This window comes from Crocuta crocuta, unplaced genomic scaffold (assembly GCF_008692635.1).
Source record: "Crocuta crocuta isolate KB4526 unplaced genomic scaffold, BGI_CrCroc_1.0 scaffold751, whole genome shotgun sequence".
NCBI lineage: Eukaryota > Metazoa > Chordata > Mammalia > Carnivora > Hyaenidae > Crocuta > Crocuta crocuta.
In genome coordinates this window covers 2,642,446-2,664,521 of record NW_027530353.1, presented here as the reverse complement: position 1 = coordinate 2,664,521, position 22,076 = coordinate 2,642,446, and the positions used below count along the sequence as shown (strand labels likewise).

Sequence of the window (22,076 nt, the reverse complement as noted above, 5' to 3'; positions counted from 1 at the left end):
CTGGCCCTGTTCTACAGCAGTTCTTCCCTTTCTACCTGAATTCCCCCCTTAACTGCTTCTCATTGCTTTCTGATTAACTTACCCCATACCTTTTCAAGTCAAAATTTGTGTCTTTAGGACCTTGAAATACATTGTTGCCTAAATTTTGAAAAATTAGTTCACTAGACTAATAACACCTGTAAAATGAACTTTATTCTTGCTTACCTACAATGCCAGGAATATTTCCAGCTGTTCATTGCTAAAGCTTGTGTTCCCAGCTATAAGATACCACTTATTCTCATATGGGCTAGAGATTTTTATGACTTTGCTCTTTTCTTTTCTCTTCCCCTGGAACTCCCTTCCCTTTTCATAAACCGTGGCCTCCATGTGGCTGTGCCCCTTTCTCCTTGCCATGCAGGGTTCTACGGGCTGGACGAGTCTGACCTGGACAAAGTCTTCCACCTGCCCACGACCACGTTCATTGGGGGGCAGGAGTCGGCGCTTCCTCTGCGGGAGATCATCCGGCGGCTGGAGGTGAGGGGTGCAGGGTGCAGCCACAGAAGCCTAGTGCACTTGTCGAAAACCTGCATGGAGAGGGGCNGGAAGAGACAGTTCTTTATCTTGTTTTCTGCTTTTTTTTTTAAATGTAAGGAAGCAGGGAGCATCTTTACTATTTGTAGATAAAGATTCATGCTTTTTATTTCTACCATCAACTGTAGAAGAGAAAACATTTCAGTATGTCCCAATCTCAATGGGAGCTTACTTCAGGGGTGCAAGGTACCCTGGAGCACGAGTTCCACCCACTGGCCCCCGTCGGGAATGAGCCCCAGGCTGCTTGGCACCCCCCCAACCCACACAGAGGTCCTTCTGCTCACTCCACCCTTGCTTTTTTCTCCCTTTCCTTCTCGTTTCTGGAGCTTGGGCCTCACAGAGCCTGCCGGGCGCCGCATACAACACTCCGCGGCTGCTCGGGGCTCTGTTGCCAGCTGCCAGTGTCCACCCCTGCCGTCTACACAGGGTGGAGAGTCCATGTGGACTCCACAGCAGGCTCCTCACAGGTTCGTGCAGCCGCCCAGGGCGCTGCCTGGCATGCCTGCTCTGAATTGCGGTGGCCCCCGGCGTCCCTAGCAAGCCCCAGGTCACCAGGCAGCAGGTCTGCAGGCCGGGCCCTGGAACCACCACTCACCCCTCCGTCTGCTGAGCCAGAGCCCCAGACTGTGACTCGGGTGTGACAGTGGGGACCCAACTCCAGCCAGTGGGGTCTGATCAGAGTGCTCCTTTCAGTGGTACCACATGTGGCTACAGTGGCCTAGAAAGGTCTGAGTGTCTATTGGTGACATGGTCTAACTTGTAACAAATTTCCTGTGGTGTCAGCACTTCAGCTTGGTCTTCATCACTTCCACATTGCAGGGTGAAATGTGGAAACTCAGTGACCTGGTGCCAGCATGGGGGTGTGGACACGGGGAGGGGTGGGCATAGGGGGACAGGTGAGCATGAGGGTGTGGGGAGAGGTGGGCATCAGGGTGGCTGGTGGGTANNGGGTGGGGGCGGGCGGGGGGAGAGGTAGACATCAGGGAAAGTGGACATGGGGGAGAGGTGAGCATCCGAGGGGAGGGTGGACAGGAATAGCCAAGGCGATGGACCTTTGGGTCCCTCCTCTTCCTGTCTGCACCTTGACTGCAGTCTGTGGGCCCACTCCGTCACACACAGCTAGCAGCCCCTATGGTGGTTGAGCACTGGAAGCGTTTAGAGGATCTGAAGAGAGAATGTGTTGGTACATTGAATAGTCTGAGGATTAATTCAGCCTTATTAGAAAAACTTTAATTCCATGTGTGCTCATGCTCTGTTTCTCTGGGACATGACTGACCCAGGGGTTCTCCTGGTTTAGACCCCGGAAATGGCACTCGTTATAGACCTGTCCCCATCCAGATGAACCTGTGCACACCACACCTTTGTCTGTGGCTGCCTCAGGCATCTCAGGGCTGATCATTTCTCTGGAAGGCAGGGACTGGACCAGTCCGTGTGGGAGCTCACACTGCGCACCTGCCCCTCCTTCCCTGCACAAAAATGGTCTCCAGTGGGGAGCTCAGCCCTCCTCCCCTGCCGGAGCACAGTGGGAGGGTGTTCAGAGCCCTGTGCTTGACCTCCTCCAGCTAGAGGCCCCAGTGACCCTGACCTCCACACTAGGAGGGGGCAGAGCCCCATGGCTCTCTTTTAGCCCAGGAGCCCACTCTTAAGGCGTGGGACCTTGACCATAGTGCCTTCCCACGGTGCCCACATCCCCACCCCAGTGCCATGCTCATGGTGGCCAGGCATTTGTGCAGACCAGCCTACCAGTGGTGCGGATGTTCACATGCGTGTGTGCACACTAGCGTGTGTGCTGCCAGAACTCCAGGCCGGGCCCAGGGCCCCAGGGCAACGTGATCTATTTGCAGCCAGGGCCCCTCCTGCCCCTGTGTCTCTAGGAAGAGAGGCTAAGAACTGTCCCCTGATGGGGATAGAGCCAGGAACAGGGAAAAACAAAACTGCGTCCACGTGTCCCAGTTAATGGCTCAGCTCTCACTGACTTCACGCTGACGCCACTGCTCATGGAGACGAGCTCATTTCTAGGTTCTGCCTGGTCTTTCCTTTAAGTCGGAAATAATGTCCAGCACGTGTCAGCAGGTATCAGGAGCACCAGTCATTACCCTCTTCCCACCTCTGTGCAGAGGCTTCCCTGCCTCCTCCCTCTTCTATCTCCCTACCCCCTCCCTTGCCCCCTTGTTCCTTCTTTCTTCTCCCTCTGCCCCCTTCCTCCCCCCTCTTTCTCCGCCTCCTTCCTTCCTCTCCCTCCCTCTTCCCTCCCCCTACCCTCCTCTTCTCCCTTCCCCTCCCCCCCGCTTTCCCCTCCATCTCTGCCTCCTTCCCCCTGCCCCCTTCCCTTCCCTTCCCCTCCCCACTTCCCTTTCCTCCCTCCTCCCTTCCTGTCCCCTTCCAGAAGAAGGGGGGTTCTCCTGCTTTCGTCTCCATCTCCCCCCCTTCTCCTTTCCCTCCTTCCTTCCCCCTCCCTTACTCCTACTCTCCCCTCCAGCTCACATCCCCTCCAGCTCACATCCCCTCCCTCTGGGCCTTGCAGCTCAGATTGAGGCCCCTGGAAGACCTATTTGAAGCTAAAGGAGGAGGGTTCAGGTTAACAGGCACTCTGTTTGAGCCATGTTATGAGACCTTCTGTGGGTCAGTCTGGGCACTGTGAAGCCAGTGCTGACAGTGACGTCAGGGAGGGCTGCCCAGCAGCCCCAGCTCTGGGCTTCTTGCCCTCCCAGGTAACCCAGAGACCTCCTCAGAGACCTGGTTAATGAACCGATCTGAAGCACCCGGGCCCTTCCCAGCTCCGTTTCCTCTTCATCCCCAGACGAGGTCTTCCTCCTCCTGGCTAGCATGATGGGGGCAACTGTGGTGCTTGGCTGTTATTTTGAGCTCAGGGCAAACCTTCCTTTGTTTCACAACCGTGGAGTGGTGTGCAGAGATGCCCATTCCTCCACAAACAGCAGGAGCGAGGGGCATAGGGCATGTCTTCACCCTGCCCTGCGCCAGCAGGCTCCATATGTGTTGTGAAAATCAATCGGGCACATACAGAACCCGGTGCTCTTGAGTGCTTGGACATTGTGACTGCTGGAGACATTTTGGGGTCTGTAAAATCACCCTGTGTTCCCATACCAGGTGCTTTCTTCTTTAGCTTGGGTGTCGATTTGGGGTTTGCTCTCACCCTGGACAGCTGGTGGGTGGAGGAGGTGGAGGGCCCCCACCCAAGGCTGGGCCCTCCTGGACTTTCTGTCCCCTCTCTCACCGTTTCCTGTCCATGGAGTCCACGCTTCCTACGGGACATGTGGCCTCTCTCCCAGGGGTGGGTGGGACACGCCTGCTCCATTCACGGCCCTTTGCTCTGCTGTAGGATCCAGCCTTGCCTGGATGAGGCAGTTGTTAAAAGTAGAATTTAAAATCTAAGCACCTGCAAATCTTCAGTAGCCATTGAGCTCTGTCACATTCTTTCTCATGGCACCAGACACAGCCTGGCCTTGGGTTCAGGGAATCCTCCTGTCCCCTGGCAGGTGCTTCTATTCTCCTGACACGAAGAGAAGTACCATGGCCCCATGGCTCTTGCTCCCTACTCACTGGGCATAGTGTGACTCCAAGGAAGCATCTCACAGCCATGCTGGCAGCGAGAGGGGGTTGTGGGCCCAGGCCTGCCACCACCCTGATCTCTGCCCCAGGTCACAGCCAGCTCTGCCGCCTGTGTCCCAGCGTCCTGGCTGGGTGGGTGGCCGCCAGCCCTGGGCAAGCAGCCTTGATGGGGTCTGTGTGTGTGAAACAGATGGCGTACTGTCAACACATTGGGGTGGAGTTCATGTTCATCAACGACCTGGAGCAGTGCCAGTGGATCCGGCAGAAGTTCGAGACACCAGGGATCATGCAGTTCACCAACGAGGAGAAGCGGACCCTGCTGGCCAGACTCGTGCGGTCTACCAGGTGGGGGCTGCGCGCAGGGCAGGAGGTGCTCCAGGGGGCGTGGCTGCAGGCCGTGTGAGCCTCGCTGGCCCCGGTGACCTAGCTCTTCAGGGTGGCTCGGTTCCCATCTAGGTTCGAGGATTTCCTGCAGCGAAAGTGGTCGTCTGAGAAGCGCTTCGGTCTAGAGGGGTGCGAGGTGCTGATTCCTGCGCTCAAGACCATCATCGACAAGTCCAGTGAGAATGGAGTGGATTACGTGATCATGGGGATGCCCCACAGGTGCCCGCCCACCCTCCTGCCCCGGGTGACGATCCCCACGAGCCTCCCCCCCAACCCCGACCCTGTGAGGCTGCAACTGAGAGGGCTGGTGGAACAGAGGCTCAGGGCAGAGTGCTCACCGCGGGCAGTGGCCTTTCTCTGTTTTCCACCTTCCCTCCTCCCACCACACCCTGGTCTCGGGTGCCCGGAGCAGCTGAACCCCACTCACTGCCCCTGTGTCACAGGGGGCGGCTGAATGTGCTTGCCAACGTCATCAGGAAGGAGCTGGAGCAGATTTTCTGCCAGTTCGATTCAAAGCTGGAGGCAGCTGATGAGGTAAGGCCCCTGCTTTCTCTTAGAAACATCTGGCGTAGCTCAGCCCACAGGGACCCCCCTCTTCACATGTTTCTCAGGATGGTCTCCAGGGGCAGGGGCTCAAACTACTCACAGAGGAGGTGCCCAAGAGCTGTCCTTTCCAAGAAAAGAAGGGGGACAGCCAGCCACCGGGTCAAAGGCCCAGCAGCCTCCTCCTGCCAGGCCTTCTGCGAGGGAGGGTGCATCCAGGATGTGCCCTTAGGCGGGGGACCACCTCCCCATGCCATGGGCAGGAGCCATCCTGGGAGGAGCCTTTCCAGGTCGGGTCCTGGACCTTTCCAGGTCAGGGGTCCTGGGAAGAGCCTTTCTGGGCCCAGGGTCCTGGGATGAGATGTAGCACAGGAGCCTGAGCACCTCGCTCTGAGGGCCAAGACCGGCGTTTTGTGTGTCAGGGTTCCGGGGACGTGAAGTACCACCTGGGCATGTACCACCGGCGGATCAACCGTGTGACCGACAGGAACATCACCCTGTCGCTGGTGGCAAACCCCTCCCACCTCGAGGCTGCTGACCCTGTGGTGATGGGCAAGACGAAGGCCGAGCAGTTTTACTGCGGGGACACAGAGGGCAAGAAGGTGAGGCCGCGGGCACTGGCCCAGTCGCATCTCAAACCTCGAGTTTCTGGAATTTAACCAAGTATTCTGAGCAGACTTTGAGAGAGTCATATATGGTGACCTAGTGCCGCCTTCAGAGTGCTCTCTCCCAGGAGGTGAGCGCAGACCAGGGCCAGAGGGGCCACTGCCACCATCATGTCTGTGGTGAAGCCGGTCCTACAGGAAAGAACCTTCTCTGTAGACGAAGATCGGCTGGGGTAGAGGCGTGTTGAGTGTGCTGAGGGCAGAGGAGGGCACTGCCTTTAGACAAGTCAGGCTCTTTATAGGCGGAGCCAAGCATTAGTTTACCAGGTTCCATGATCAAAATCCTGTAGGCCCTCTAGTACTGCGCTTAGAGGGCGACAAGGGGTGCTGTCGTCAGCAACGATGGGTCTGGGCCAAGCATGGCGTTGGCAACAGGAAATGGTTCCTGTGCTGATGGATGCCCTCACAGAGAAGGGGCAGGATGTGAGGGCCACGCCCAGGGAACTCCCAGAGGAAAGGGACCCATGCAGCCCCAGGGACCAGCAACAACGGTGGCCGGGGAGGAGGCCACTGTGACCAGTGCCTCCAGCATTTCCATTGTCCTGGACTAGGATACACACCAAGGCATTTGGAGCCAGGCAGGGAGTGAGATCGCAGGAAGCTGTGTGGTATCCTCATTTGTCCCCGTAGCAGCGCTCAATGGGAGCACTGGGAATGTCCTAGAAAGGGAGGAAACAGGCAAAAGCTGTAGGGCACAGCTAATGGGCTCCAGGCAACAGCACTGATAGGTCCCGCCAAGCGATGTGAGGCCCTGTAGAGGCCCGGGTCTTAACGAGGGCTGCTGCCCAGGATGAGCCCCACCCCCTCTGCCTTGAGCCCAGACCCCACGGTCCTTCCCACTGTCCTCCGAGCTGCTCCCCAGAACCCCTGCGGAGCAGGCCCCTGCACACACCTTCCCCCATGTCCTCCGTCCCCCTGTCCTCATGAGCATCTAGAGGCAGGACACAAGGGCTCTGTTTAATAGATCTAGATTTCGTACCCAAGAAGGACATCACAGACCCTCCCTTCCTGGCACTGAGGACACATGGGAGGCCATCAGGAGCAGGGGCGCCAGGGACCTGTCCAGGCAGCGGGAACAGTGTCTTGTGGTGCAGGAGGTGCTCACGGATGTGCAGGGAGGAGGGTGCGGAGCAGTTTTATCCTGCCGGAGACCCGCAGACCAGGAAACACCTGTGTGCACAAATGCTGGTCTCAGATCCCGCGCTCTGCTCAAGGAGCAGGCTCCCAGAGAAGCGTCCAGTTCCAGGCTGTGCGGGGGCCACGCAGTGGGAGGCCCAGCATCTGCCAGGCCAGAGAGCAGACGGCACGGGGCACCCACGCTGAATCTGCAAATGGGTGCTACGGAGTCATTGTCCCACTAGTCGGTTATAGCCTCCATTCAGAACAGGAATCCGTGAGCTCACAGTAGGACACACAAAAGGCAAGAAGGAAGGCTCTTCCAGAACACCAGCAGACATGTGCAGGAGTGACCGCTGCCAGGCAGAGTTTGGTGAGGAGCGGGATACAGAGGTCCTCGCAGAGGCCCCCACCATCCTCACGACCCAGGGGAAATGCTGAGTGAACGGGGGAGACGGCTGGGTGTGCCCTGGCACAAAGGGCACAATTCCTGAGCCTGCTTGCAAAGGACCCTGGAACCCAGGGCCTGTCCGGGCCACGGAGACAGAAGAGGCGATGAGCTGCTCCCAGTCACTGCTGCCCTGGTGGGAGTGTCCCCCATGCTGTGCCCAGCGTGGCGTCTGTGGGCTCTGTGGAAGGTGTGCAGATGCAGAGCGGATGTGTTGGGAGGGGTCCGGCGGTCTTATGTCCTCCTGCTGCTTTCTCCAAGTTTGAAATGGTCTCAAAACACATTATTTTTTGAAAAGCAGATAGTGACTGTCTCTGGGGTGCCTTGTGGACACAGTGGTCAGGGCTCTGTTGGAGTCGGGGTCTCCTCTGCACGTCTGCAGGTCATGTCCATTCTTCTGCACGGAGATGCTGCCTTCGCCGGCCAGGGCATCGTATACGAGACCTTCCACCTGAGCGACCTGCCATCCTACACGACTCACGGCACCGTCCACGTGGTCGTCAACAACCAGGTAACCCGGGCTCCGGGTGGCCTCTGTGTCTCTGTGGCAGAGACCACCAAGGCCACAGCGTCGGGTTTGTGATTAGACTTCCTCCCGAGGGCACTACTCACATCAATCTTATGTAGGAGGACGTGTGCCCATTTTTTTATCATAGTTGCTCTTTTGTGATTATAAAGATATGTCTTTCATAAGAAATGTAGACAATGCACATTGTCTTTGTTTTTTTTAACGTTTATTTTTGAGAGAGAGCGTATAAGCAGGGGAGGGGGAGGGGAGACCAAGAAGCCTGCACTGACAGCACAGAGCCCCCAATACGAGGATCGAACCCACAAACTGTGAGATCATGACCTAAGCCAAAGTCAGACGCTCAACCAGCTGGGCCACCCAGGCACCCCTGGATTGCGTTTTTGATATCAGATCTAAAGAAACTTTTCCTTGCCCAGATCACGAAGGTTTTCGCCCCCTTCTGGAAGTTTTATAGTTTCACGTTTTCTATAGACCGTAGCCTGTGATGTATTTGGAGCTTCAAGGTGGGTGGAGATACCCACTTGTTCGAGTACAGTCCGTGGAAAGGATTGTTCCAAGTGAATTGACCACGTGTCTGCAGGTCTGGTCTGACTCTATTCTTTTCCATTGACCTGCATGTGTCTCCTCTGCTGATGCCACATTGATGACAGCGCTCTGCCGAGTGGAGGCCGTCACGGCAGTCCTCCTTCTTCCTTCCTTCTTCATGCTGTTCTGGCTTTTCCAAGTCAGTAGGCTTTTCATCCAAGCTGTAGAAGCAGCTTGTCGGTCTCCACAGACTTCTGGTATTGTGACCAGAGTGTGTGGGCCGACATGTCCCTTAGGGAGGAGCTGCCGCCGCAACACCACTGAGCCTTCTAATCTGAGAATACGTAACTCTCTGCATTGTTTCATTCTTTCTCATTTCTCTTCGGGTATTTTGTGCTCCCCTGCCTACAGGTCCTGCACGTGTTTTGCGAGACTTACACCGAAGTATCTCACTGTGTGGGGGCTGTCATACTTTTTAAACACCTTAATGTCCAGCTGTTACCAGAATAAAGAACTAGTCATTTCTGCATTTGGTAGCCCACAACCTTACTAAACTCGCTTTTAGTAATTTTTTTTGTGATAGTTCGGAATTTTCTGTATAAACAGTCCTATCTCCCTGTGAGACAGTTTTGTTTCTTCCTGTCCAACCTACCTGTTTCTCTCTCTTTTTTTTTTAATGTTTTTATTTCAGAGAGAGATAGAGACAGCGTGAGCATGGGAGGGTCAGAGAGGGAGACACAGAATCCGAAACAAGCTCCAGGCTCTGAGCTGTCAGCACAGAGCCCAACGTGGGGCTCGAACCCACAAACCATGAGATCATGACCTGAGCTGAAGTCGGACGCTCAACCAACTGAGCCACCCAGGCACCCTCTACCTGTCTGTTTCTCCCTCTCATTGCATGGCCAGGACGCCAGCACAGCGTGGAACTGGGGAGGGTTGACATCCCTTCCTTGTTCCCCATTTAGGACAAAAGCGCTCAGTCTTGGCCCCTAAGTGGTGCTTGCGGTAGGTTTTCTGTCCGTGTCGCCCTCTACCTGTCTCTCTTTCTCATTGCGTGGCCAGGACGCCAGCACAGCATGGAACTGGGGAGGGTTGACATCCCTTCCTTGTTCCCCATTTAGGACAAAAGCGCTCAGTCTTGGCCACTAAGTGGTGCTTGCGGTAGGTTTTCTGTCCGTGTCCTTTGTAAGTGGCTCCCAGTTTGTGGGCGGTATTTATCATGAGAGGCTGGTGTGTCTTCTCAGATGCTTTTTCGCGTCTCTGAAGATGATCGACTGGTTTGCAGATGGTGAACTCCCCTGAGGGCGGGACTCTGGTGTCCTCTTATACACAACGCGGCTGTGCGAGGGTCTGGCCATGTTGGCCTGGGCCGGCTGTCAGGGGAGCACTGGCCTAAAGCAAGCTGGGGACTGCTCCCTCATCTTCCGTTCTCTGGAAAAGCTCACGTAAAGCAGCTGTTACTTCTCTGTAAACGCTGAGTGGAATTTGCCAGCAGGAAACTTCACAGCCCGGAGTGTTCGTCACGGAAGGCCTTTCCCTTCTCTTTGTGTTCGGAGCTCGACCATGCAGGGCCAGACTTGGGTCCCTTCCCGTCCACGCTGTTGGAGCTCTGCCCCGCGTGCTGTCCATCTCGGCAGCTTTACTGAGCTGGCGCTCCCACAGCAGACAGCGGCTTCCAGGGTCTTCACACTTGTAGGACATCGTGTCATCTGAAGAAACTGTGTCCCCTAGCTGTCCCACACCTGCCCCCTGCTCCCCAGGCCTACACAGCCGTTAGCCACATCATAGTCAGGGCTTTATTTATCCCTGTGATGGCCGTGTAACGGCTCTCCTATGGCTTCGTCAATGTGTTGTCTGTTGACAGACATTTGGGCATTTGTACCTTCTGGCTGATGCATGTAACACTGCTCTGGGCACAGGCTTCTGTGTGGCACGTACCCAGGAGTGGGATTATGGGGTCCAAGGGCAGCTCTATGTACCCTTTGGAGGGCCCCGCAGACTGTCATCCCGGGATGACACCTGTGTTGTCGAGTATCAGCTGCTGATTGCTTTCTCGCCCTCAAGTTGAGGTTCTTCCGATTGTTGGTGCGACATTCCAATGGCTTTCAGATGAAATAAGGACATTTTGAGCTTTGTGTTGTGAGACTCTGGTCTTACTTAAATCTTATGTGAGGCTCACTTCCTGGACATCTTTGATGGGGGGGTGCAGAGCCATGGTGTTTTCTGTGGGCTGGGTGCAGCAGGGTGGCGATTGTCCAATAGTGTCTTGGTCCTCTGTCTTTTTCGCCTGTGCCTGCTGGTGTTCTTTAAGTATATTTATTTATTTTGAGGGACAAGAGACAATGCGAGCAGGAGAGGGGCAGACAGAGAGAGGATCCTGAGCAGGCTGTGCACCGCCAACACAGAACCCAACAAGGGGCTCGAACCCCTGAACCATGAGATCATGACCTAAGCCAAATCCAAGAGTCTGACACTTAACTGATTGAGCCACCCAGGCGCCCCTCTTTGTGGTTTCTTAGGTCACTGGGGTGAAACCCTTCTTCTCTGCAATAGAAACAATAACTTTCTGATTTAAGAACCACATCACACAAATACAGCACAGGTAAGCCTTGGGTGTGTCAGACTTCTTGTGACAGAAAATTAAGCATTCCAGTTGCACCTTCCTGGGACCAGGTCCAGGGGAGAGTGTCCCAGAATAGTGGTGTCTGGAAACTACCCTACCAGGAATGGCCCAAGAAGCTGGGCGCGTGTAGCACAGAAGAGAGAAGGCCCTGGAAGCATAAGAGCTCTTTTTCTGTAAGTAAACGATTCATGCAACAAGAATGTGACAGGTGGTAATGACCAAAAAACAGGTGTCAGTAGAAGATCTCCAGCAACCAAGTCTATTCCAGCCGGGAACCGGCCACAGGCCTGAGGGAGACAGGGCTCCAGCCAGGGCTGGGAGGGTAACCCATGTACCCTCAGGGCCTCTGGCTGGCACAACAGTCCCGCTTCCTGGGGTCCTCCTGGCAAAGCACCACCATGCATCCGCTCAGGAGGGTCTTTGAAGACCTCGCTGATGCAGCCATACCAGACACGAGTCTCCATCCTGAGGTCATTGTAGAGCTGGGCAAATAATCTACGGGGTTTCCACACGTGTGTCGCATGGCCCACATGAATCAACACATGAAAATCAATGTACATAAAATGCTAGGAATAACACCCGGCCCGTGAATAGGGTTATGGGTTATCACGATGATAAAGACCGCTCTGTGCGTACACTGCTGAGGCGGCCTACCGGGTCCATATGTGCGCAAGACAGTAGCGCACACACAACTGTCTCCCTGCATCCATGTGCGTGCGTTCACACTTCCACATATGCCTGAAGACACGGAAGCTGGTAACCGTGATGGATATTGGGGAGGGCGGCTGAGGGACTGAGGTCTTGACCTTCCTGTGAGATTCTAGAACAGTGTGCATGTTGTGATCACTGCCTCTCCAGTCCCTGCACTCGTTTCCCTAACGAGGAAACTGTTGAAGGCGTGTCCATCAGAACTGTCGTCAGTGAGCATCTTCATCGGTTTCTGACCATCTCTCGTCTCTATGGGAAAGCAATGTATGGTAAATGCAGCCTTCTGTAAGAGCTGCAGTGTAGCAAGCATTTTCTTTAGTCTCTTCACTGATTCTAATGCGACAGATGATGACATGGCGTGAAGTAAGATCTGTAGCAGGATGAGTGGCTGCCTTCATGGCCCTTGTCTTGCTAAGAATGTGCCTCAGATTTGACTTTCTAAAGTTCTCTCCTGAGGAAGCCATCGGATGCTAAATCCTTTTCTGTGTTTGTCAAAACCACGTTCATATGACAAAAGTAGGAATAGGCTATATACCCAACAATAGACGTCTTTGCTTAATGTTTGGCCAAGCCAATAGGAAGCAGTCCTGTGGAAGCATCAGAATGTCTGGTGTCCTAGAGAAAGTCACAGTGTTGTGAGAGGACGTGCACGCTACTCGTTCACTGCTGGCAGGTGCGTGTGGCACACGCGCACGCACACCCTTTTTTTTTTTTAATTTTTTTTTTAACATTTTATTTATTTTTGAGAAAGAGACAGAGAGAGAGCATGAGCAGGGGAGGGTCAGAGAGAGAGGGAGACACAGAATCTGAAGCAGACTCCAGGCTCTGAGCTGTCAGGACAGAGCCTGACACAGGGGTTGAACCCACGAACTGTGAGATCATGACCTCAGCGGAAGTCGACCACCCACCAACTGAGCCACCCAGGAGCCCCACACACGGACACTTCAGAAGAGCAGGTCGCTGGCATCCGGAAACGTCCACAGTGCTGGCCCTGTGCCTCAGCTCCCCTGCACATGAAGTCTGCATTTGCTGAACGAACCCTGTGTGGGAATGTGTCCAGCGACAGCGGGTTGACCACAGGCCGGAACAAACTAAATGTCCACCATCATGGACAAATGCCAGTGCCTCCGAAAACCGAGGAGGCGGGGAGCCTTCCAGATTAAGGGAGATGGGAGGGGCACACGGTGGTGTGCTGCATTGGACGCTGGGCCGGGGACAGTGTGTGTGGACATCGTGGGCCAGGTAACTCGCTCTGGGATGTGGAGCTGGTCAGGCTAGTGAGGCCGTGCTCCTCTTTTAGGAAATGGGGACTCTCTACAACTCAGCCCTGAATGCTTCAGGAGGCAGAGTGGGGGTGCTGGCAGGTGCAACATGGAAGGAGCTCGAGCCGTGGAAGGCGGCATGGAAACAACCGGCACACCTGAGGAAAGACTCTGGGATTCTTTGTATTGTTCCTTCAACCTTGTTTTCATAAGCCTGAAGCTGTATCAAAATTTTAAAGTTACCAAGCCTGGGAAGATAGCGTGTGTTATTTATGGGTACTTGCTGCCCACATGAAGGCTTTAGCAGAAACGGGGCATTTTCTCCTAGTGTCGAAAGGTCTGACAGTGACGGTTTGCATGAGTTCACAGGTGACCGGTAACATATCGTCATGCTTTCTGTGTTTAAAGCATTTGATTAAAACAGGTATTATTGGGGGCACCTAGGTGGGTCAGGCAGTTATGCATCTGACAGTTCAGGTCATGATCTCACACTTCTTGTGTTTGAGCCCCGCATCAGGCTCTGTGCTGACAGCTCGGAGCCTAGAGCCTGCTTCAGATTCTGTGTCTCCCTCTCTTTCTGCCCCTACCCTGCTCGCACTTTGTCTTTCTCAAAAATAAATATGAAAAAAAAAAAAAAACACTTAAAAAAAAAACCCAAGTATTAAATGTAGGTTAGAAAATTTTGTATACAGAATTTTTAGTACATCTAAAATATAAGGCATATTCTGAAGGCTTTAACTTTTCAAAGGCACAGTGGCTCATGTGAACAAAGTACTAATTATAGAATAGTATTCAGAATTTTAAACATAGGTTACATGTATGCACATGCAAAGGAAAACACGAAGATGTTTACACTGTAACTGCTGGAAAGACATGCAACTTTGTTTAAATTAACTTTAATTTTTTTATGCTGTCTTCCAAACTCTGTGTGTCGAACATGTATGGATTTTGTTCGCAGAATAAGAAACCACAAGGGCACCTGGGTGGCTCAGTTGGTTGGGCATTCTACTTCAGCTCAGGTCATTATCTCATGGCTTGTGGGTTCGAGCCCCACATCAGGCTCTGTGCTGACAGCCAGCTCAGAGCCCGGAGCCTGCTTTGGATTCTGTGTCTCCCTTTCTCTCTGACCCTCCTCTCCTCCCACTGTCTCTCTCTCTCTCTCTCTCTCAGAAATAAATAAAACATTTAAAAAAATTTTTTTTTAAATAAACAAACCTGAATAGACACTTGAGGACTTGGCAAGGCAGGTGGCTGCCAGCTGGTGGCGTTCGACCCACCCTACGTGGGTGTCTCTTACAGATCGGCTTCACTACAGACCCACGCATGGCCCGCTCCTCGCCCTACCCCACTGATGTGGCCCGCGTCGTGAATGCCCCCATTTTCCACGTGAACGCAGACGACCCAGAGGCTGTCATGTATGTGTGCAAGGTGGCGGCCGAGTGGAGGAGCACGTTCCACAAGGACGTGGTGGTGGACCTGGTGAGTGACCCCCATCTGTGTGCAGGAGAGCAGGCTCCTGGCTTCCCATCCCCAGAACTCCTGAGGCCCCCTCCCCGGTGAGCCATGCCGTGAAACAAAGTAGCTGGGGTCTCATCCTAGTGGGTCCCAGGTCACTCTTGTTTCGTCTGGGGTGAAGGAGACATAGGACCCTAATTCTAGAGGAGGTAAACTGAGGCACCGCGCAGAGGGGGCAGACATGTGTTTCTCTGACACCAGCATCTCTGGCTGTGTCCAGGTGTGCTACCGGCGCAACGGCCACAACGAGATGGACGAGCCCATGTTCACACAGCCCCTCATGTACAAGCAGATCCGCAAGCAGAAGCCAGTGTTGCAGAAGTACGCAGAGCTGCTGGTATCCCAAGGCGTGGTCAACCAGCCCGAGTACGAGGTGCGGCCCGGCCCGGGGCCATGGGGTGCTTCCCGCGTGCGCGGAGCTTCAGGGTCCAAGTGAGAGCGTGCAAGATATTTACATCCGCAACATTTCCAAGCATCATTTCTGGGCAGTCTGGGCTGTGGGGAGCTCATAAAGAACATGGGACCTGAGTGCCCGTGCCAGGGGAGCAGGTGAAGGGCCTGGTGTAGATCTGGTCCCTCCTGGCTGATTAGGAGAGGCCCGTTCAGGTGCTCAGGGCATGGAGGCAGGAAGGGCTGGCCTCAGTGGCTGTCCGGAGGTCAGGGCCAGCACTGGGGCGGCACCGTGGGCGTCCCCTCCAGGTGGCCCTTGGAGTTATGAGAACTGGGCCAGTGTGCAAGGAAGGAAGTAGGCGGGGCAGGGGAGGGGGACAGGCAGGGGCAGGGGCTCCAGCTTTGAGCAGATCTGCAGCCCGCAGACTCAAGAGAAGAAAGCGTTGGAGGTAAGAAAGATAAGCCAGCAGCCCCTCCCTGGCCTCTGAGTGGGTGTGCACAGGGCAGCCCCAGAGCGTGGTGCATAGTGCCCCCGACAGCCGTGCTGTGCCCTGCCCTCCAGGAGGAGATCTCCAAGTATGACAAGATCTGTGAGGAGGCCTTCACCAGGTCCAAGGACGAGAAGATCCTGCACATCAAGCACTGGCTGGACTCCCCCTGGCCTGGTGAGCGGGGGGCGTCACCGGGTACCCCTCACCCACCCCCACAACGTCCCTGGGGGCCACTCTGGACTCCCCCTGGCTTAATGAGCAGGGGGCGTCACCAGGCACCCCTCACCCATCCCCACAGCGCCTCCAGGGGCCTCAGTGTGGCTCTGGGATGGTGGCGTCTATGCATCAGCTGGGCCTTCTGTCGTAGGCTTCTTCACTCTAGACGGACAGCCGAGGAGCATGACCTGCCCCTCCACAGGCCTGACGGAGGACATTCTGACGCACATTGGGAACGTGGCCAGCTCTGTGCCCGTGGAGAACTTCACCATTCACGGAGGTGAGGAAGCGTCTGCCTCCCGGGCCAAGAGGTGGAGGACCAGTGGGAGGTTGGGGGATAGCACCAAGCACCACTGCCGCCCTCCCTGCGCTCCCCTCCCCACTGTCCCAGGAGGCAAGTCAGGGCCCCAGGGGCTGGCTGGAGGAATCACTGCTCTTGTGACAGCTGGCGAGCACCCTGTCCCTGCAGGGCTGAGCCGGATCTTGAAAACGCGTGGCGAGCTGGTGAAGAACAGGACCGTGGATTGGGCCCTGGCCGAGTACATGGCTTTCGGGTCCCTCCTGAAAGAGGGCATCCATATCCGGCTGAGTGGCCAGGACGTGGAGCGGGGCACCTTTAGGTAACGCTCTCCGTGGTCTGGTAGCCTTTACAAAGGGCAGGACAGGGGAGGGGAGGGCCCTGGCATGTATCCTGAGAAGAAAATCACTGCCAAGAAGCAGTTGTGAGGCTCTGTGTTGGCCCAGACATACCCCTTCCCTGCTCCAGTGTGGACACTTAGCTGAGCAGGGACCACGTGGGTCTCCTTGTCGGGACAGAGCCCCGGTGCTCCCACCTCTAAGCTGTGCTGTTCCACCCCAGCCACCGCCACCATGTGCTCCACGACCAGAACGTGGACAAGAAGACCTGCATCCCCATGAATCACCTCTGGCCCAACCAGGCCCCCTACACCGTGTGCAACAGCTCGCTGTCCGAGTACGGGGTCCTGGGTGAGTGCCACGGCCCACAGGCCTGCCCCCCTGCCGTGCCTCCCCTCCCTGCCCGCCTATCCACTGGCTCAGGTCCGTCTTGCTCCTCCTCCATGCTCTGCAGGCTTCGAGCTGGGCTTTGCCATGGCCAGTCCTAATGCCCTGGTCCTCTGGGAGGCACAGTTCGGCGACTTCCACAACACGGCCCAGTGCATCATCGACCAGTTCATCTGCCCAGGCCAGGCCAAGTGGGTGCGGCAGAATGGGATCGTGCTGCTGCTGCCCCATGGCATGGAGGGCATGGTGAGCCCCGCCCCCTCCAGACTGGGGCACGTCTGCTTCTCCCCCATCCCCGAGGGCAGTTGGCAGCTCCGGTCCACCTCTGTGAGAAGCAGGGGTGCCGGTGCAGGCCACCTCCCCGTACATCCCCACCCTGGGCCTGGAGGACTGTCCTCACTGCGGAGGCCCCATGGGAGGGGTCATCCGGAGCCAGGCTGTGGGCCCTGTCCTTACACAGAGGTGCTCCTTGTGTTCTGGGAGAGGGAAGGGGATTGAAACGTCAGCAGGTCGACGGAAGTTGGTGTTTTTCAGACCAGAAATGATGCGAGTCCGTTAAGGAAGAGACATGACGTGCACCTTTTGTCTTAACTTGTGTGTCTGGTTCCAGGGTCCGGAACATTCCTCTGCCCGGCCAGAGCGGTTCCTGCAGATGTGCAACGATGACCCAGATGTCCTGCCGGTGAGCAGAGCACCCCCCCAACCCCCACCCCGAAGTGAGAGGCTCCAGGCTCTGTCCTGCTGCTGCAGGCGCTGCCTCAGAGCCCACATGGAGCAGCCGTGTGTGGCTGGGTCAGGTGGACACTATAGAGGAGGAGTTTGGTGGAACGGTGTTACTGGGAGGGGGTTTGTAGAGCAGATCAGACCCGGCTGAAGGCCATGGTCTTCAGAGGAGGGAGAGGAGGCAAGGGACCAGGACACACAGCCTCAATGAGGGCATGTGGAGCTCCCGCGGGGTCTCCTCCTGCACGCACCCGTGCAGCCGTGGTGCCTGAGCCTGGGCTAGGGCCTGTGCCCTGAGGCCCGGGGACAGGAGCTCAGGCCGCTCGGCCTGCGGCCTCTCCCTCACACTGCAGAACCTGGAGGAGGCCAACTTCGACATAAACCAGCTGTATGACTGCAACTGGGTCGTCGTCAACTGCTCCACGCCCGGCAACTTCTTCCATGTACTACGGCGGCAGATCCTCCTGCCCTTCCGGAAGCCGGTCAGTCGGGGGGTCCCTACCCAGAGGCCTGGCCTGAGAAGTCCGGGCCCCCCGCCCAGCAGGAGGATGAACCTGTGAGCGGGCGGTTGTGGGCAGTATGCCCAGTGGGGTCCCAGCCAGTGGCTCCTGAGCAGGGTGTTAATGGAGAAGTGGGTGTGAAGGCAGAGCCTGGCTGCAGGCGGGGACCCTGAGGAGAGGTCGGGGCACCAGCGCTCAGCACAGCTGGGACAGGTTCTGGAGGAGTGGACACGGGGCTCCTGGCCGCACAGCCGGGCCTCCTTCCAGACCCCATGGGGCCTGATCCATCACGGGCCTGTGCTCCTCCATTCCAGCTCATCATCTTCACCCCCAAGTCACTGCTGCGGCACCCCGAGGCCAGAACCAGCTTTGACGAGATGCTCTCAGGTAGGTGTGGGGGTGTGCGATGGTCTCCTGCGGCCCTGGCCGTGCGTTTGGTCGTTGCACACACACCAGTGAAGACGACCGCCCAGAAGTCAGAGTCAGAGCTTGTGTGTGTGTGCTGTGCCCCTCACCTCCCGTCTGCAGCCTGCGCCTGGGTGCCCTGGGCCTCCTTTAGGGTTGATGAGCAAGTGTGACCTCAGGGCCCCCCTCTCTGAGGAGGGTGTGCTGTGAGACCCACAGTGACCCCCAGCTCCTGGGTCGGGGGACCCCCTTCATCTTCAGTCAAGGTGAAGCCTCTTAAATCTGTTTGAATCCCCTGGGCCCAGCAGCCAGCACCGCGCTGCCGTGTCCGGTTCACCCGGCAGGGGCCCCACACGTGTGTGTGTTCATGTGGCCCGTATCCTCCTGTGTCTGGCCGCTTGCACTCCCATCCTGCCCCGCAGGTGTCACAGAGCAGGTGCCGGGACCCATTCTGCCTTGCAGCTGATGACTGGCTGACGACTGGCCCTGTGCAGGTGGCCCACTCACGCGGTCTGTTCAGCCGTCAGTGGACACGCGGTTGCCCCCGTGTTCAAGCAATTGAGAGACACTGCCGTGGACGTGGGTGTGCAGACACCTCTTCTCGAGGCTGCTTTCAGCTCGCTTGGGCGCGTCCCCCCAGGGGAGCTGCCGGGTCCCACGTAGTTTTGTTCTTGGGGTTTGAGGAACGACCGTACTGTTGTCCGCGGCGGCCACGCCAGCTCATGTTCAGCCCCGAGGAGCCCGTCTCTGCACTTGTGTGACAGTGATGCTGAGCCCCGTCGCACGCCTGCCAGCCGTCTGGGCATCCACTTTGAACAATCATCTGTTCCCTGCTTTGGCTGATTTTGAGTCGGGCTATTTGCCTTGTTGTTGAATTGTGGTTCTCTCTGCGTGGAGGGTACTAATCCGGCATCAGAGACGTGACCATGGAATAGCAGTAAGCCTGTCCCCCCCCCCCCCCCCCCCCCCCCAGGGACACACGTCTCTGTTCACTTGTGTCTTCAGTGCTTTTCAGCAGTGCCTCACGGTTCTCGTCACCAGTCCTCACCGTCTCCGGTCGTCCCACTGATGCCGGTGCACGGGGGCTTTCTTGTGCCTTGTGCACGTTGGATCAGGCAGTGTTAGTCTGCAGAAATGCACCTGAGCTCTGAGCGTGGACGTTTTTATCCTGTGACTTCGTTGCATTGGTTCCTTCTAATCTTGAGGGTTTTGGCCATGTACCCACAGATCATTTTACCTCTTCCTTTTCCAGTTCAGAGGCCTTTCATTTTCCTTTCTCCCCTCACTGCTCTGGCCAGGACTCCAAGCACGAGGTTGGGCAGGAGTGGTGGCCGTGGAGTCCGCATCTTCTTCCTGATCTTAGAGGAAGAGCTTCTGTTTCTCAGCCCCAAGTCTGGTGCTCGTGGTGGGCTTTTTGTATCACATGGGGGAAGTTCCATAGCACAAATGTGTGTGTGTCATGTGTGTTGCTAAGTAAGACCCTTTTCTGGACACCGCTTCCAGATGGCAGCCTGGGTCAGGCCCAGCGCTAGGAATCTGAGTATTCCCAGCAAGTGTCACTTGCCGCCCAGGGCTGGCCTTGCCTACTGTGCACCACACAAAATGTGCTTCTCAAGGCACTCTGGGTCCAGATGGATTCGAGGGCCCCCCGAGGCTGGTGTGCGCCAGGAGCTGCGTGTTCTGGCACCAGCCCGTGTCCCACCCCGCCCTGGGGGACCCTCGCTGGTGTGGGCGGGCCCTGGGTGTCCTCCCCCAGGTCCTGAGAGGACCCCCGGCTGTGGGGATTCTCTCGTAGGAACCCACTTCCAGCGGGTGATCCCCGAAGACGGCCTGGCGGCCCAGAACCCGGCAAACGTCCGGAGGCTTCTGTTCTGCACCGGCAAGGTGTACTACGACCTCACCCGTGAGCGGAAGGCCCGGGGCATGGCGGAGCAGGTGGCTATAACCAGGATCGAACAGGTGGGGGCCGGTGGCTCCGTGGCAGGTGCCTGCATCCCTCTTCGCGGCCCCTGAGCTCCACGCCCAGGGCCCCGTCCCATCTGACGGGAGCTCCTCGCTCCGCAGTTGTCCCCGTTCCCCTTTGACCTGCTGCTGCAGGAGGTACGCAAGTACCCCAACGCCGAGCTGGCCTGGTGCCAGGAGGAGCACAAGAACCAAGGCTACTATGACTACGTGAAGCCACGGCTGCGTACCACCATCAACCGCGCCAAGCCTGTGTGGTGTGTGATGAGCAGGGCCTGGGAGCTGGCTAGGTGGGGGTGCTGGAGGGGCGGGGGCAGGAGGTTGAGCAANAGAACCAAGGCTACTATGACTACGTGAAGCCACGGCTGCGTACCACCATCAACCGCGCCAAGCCTGTGTGGTGTGTGATGAGCAGGGCCTGGGAGCTGGCTAGGTGGGGGTGCTGGAGGGGCGGGGGCAGGAGGAGGAGCAAGGGCTGGACCTGGGGAACTGGGTGGAGGGAGGGGGTCTGGCCAGGGGTAGGGCCTGGGAAGCTGGCTAGGTGGGGGTGCTGGGGGGATTGTGCAGGGGCTGGGCCTGAGGAGCTGGGGGGGCTTGGGGCAGCAGTGGCTCCGAGCTCACTATGCCCCCATGGTACCCCCTCCCTCCCCCACAGGTACGCAGGCCGCGATCCAGCCGCAGCTCCGGCCACTGGCAACAAGAAGACCCACCTCACAGAGCTGCAGCGCCTCCTGGACACAGCCTTCGACCTGGACGCCTTCAAGAACTTCTCATAGATGCCGCCTGGGCCTCCTGGGCCGCTGCCCTCCATGCCGCAGCTGCCCCTCGCTTTTCAACTAAAGAATAGTGCCTCAGGTCTGCCCGCACTTCTGCTGTCCACCACACCGCACACNCGCCAAGCATCCGCGTGGAGGAGAGGGGCCCCTGCAAGTGTCCTGAGAGGGTCTGCCATGCTCCTGCCCTCCCGCCCCGCGGGCCCAGCCTCATACCCTCCTCCCCTCCCCAACCCGAAGAGAGGTCTGGGCTCTGCTGGGGCCCCCACTGTGCGGTGAACTGAGGCGCTAGATGGGGTGGCGGGCGGGAGGTAGCCTGCACCTGACCTGGCACAGAGAGGGCAGGTCCTCTCTCTGCGACGTCCGCTTCCGGCCCTCAAGAGGGGTCCGGGCCACTCGTGGGGGCTGTGCACACTGCACCCACCGCCACAGGGTGTGGGGCTCGGGGCTCATGGGCAGGCCAGGGTGTGGCCACCACCCGCCCCGCACACCCACAACCCAGCTCCCACTCCCATGTCCCGCTTCCCCCATCGCCAGCGCTGTGGAGGCGGAAAGGGTCTCGTCTGGGCTGTGCCACAGCCGGTCAGGGGAGAACAGGAAGGCCGGGGCTGAGGGGCAGCCCCCCTCACCCATCACAGGACAGATCTGATTTATTTATTTTGGTTAAAAAAAACAAAAACAGTTTTGCATTGCATTTGGCTTGACCCATAAACGAAGTTACCCTCGGGCCGTCTTCGTGTTGTTTTTTCTGTGCCCCCATCCCGCCAGCAGGCAGCCTCCGCTGCATGGCCACTGTCACAGGTACAGACTATGCCCGCTGCTGCCTGCGACACTATGGTCTGTGCTTGGGCTCTAGCTGGCCCACCCGTTCCCCTGGGGACCACCTCTGCAGGGGAACCGGCCCAGGGTCCCCCTCGACAAGAGTCCCGCCATCTGGGGCTCACAGCACGCCATCCAGCTTCCAAGGGGCCAGCAGGTTTCCTCACCAAGCGAGCTCAGGGAAAGTCCTGGGTTTGGACATGGGCTGACGGCCACCCCAACATCTAGACCACACCCAGGTCCCTTGTTCTTGAGGCCTCTTGGAATCTCTTCACATTGTCCCATGTGTTCCATTGGGCTCGGCCGTGGGTCCTCC

General features: G+C 57.1%; 1 protein-coding gene across 1 annotated transcript in view; it reads left to right on the top strand.

The window, feature by feature from the left end:
- Positions 1-21,022, top strand: part of OGDH (oxoglutarate dehydrogenase) — a 64,307-nt gene extending 43,285 nt beyond the window's left edge. The window contains exons 5-23 of the mRNA XM_077765809.1: positions 398-513; positions 4,331-4,485; positions 4,597-4,743; positions 4,968-5,058; positions 5,490-5,669; positions 7,679-7,807; positions 14,243-14,422; positions 14,679-14,831; positions 15,411-15,513; positions 15,707-15,835; positions 16,025-16,175; positions 16,415-16,542; positions 16,646-16,824; positions 17,189-17,260; positions 17,655-17,783; positions 18,116-18,188; positions 20,002-20,165; positions 20,271-20,425; positions 20,824-21,022. Coding sequence (XP_077621935.1) covers positions 398-513; positions 4,331-4,485; positions 4,597-4,743; positions 4,968-5,058; positions 5,490-5,669; positions 7,679-7,807; positions 14,243-14,422; positions 14,679-14,831; positions 15,411-15,513; positions 15,707-15,835; positions 16,025-16,175; positions 16,415-16,542; positions 16,646-16,824; positions 17,189-17,260; positions 17,655-17,783; positions 18,116-18,188; positions 20,002-20,165; positions 20,271-20,425; positions 20,824-20,944 — 2,555 coding nt within the window. The 3' untranslated portion in view covers positions 20,945-21,022. The remainder of the gene's footprint in view (positions 1-397; positions 514-4,330; positions 4,486-4,596; positions 4,744-4,967; positions 5,059-5,489; positions 5,670-7,678; positions 7,808-14,242; positions 14,423-14,678; positions 14,832-15,410; positions 15,514-15,706; positions 15,836-16,024; positions 16,176-16,414; positions 16,543-16,645; positions 16,825-17,188; positions 17,261-17,654; positions 17,784-18,115; positions 18,189-20,001; positions 20,166-20,270; positions 20,426-20,823) is intronic.
- The last annotated feature ends 1,054 nt before the right edge of the window (positions 21,023-22,076 follow it).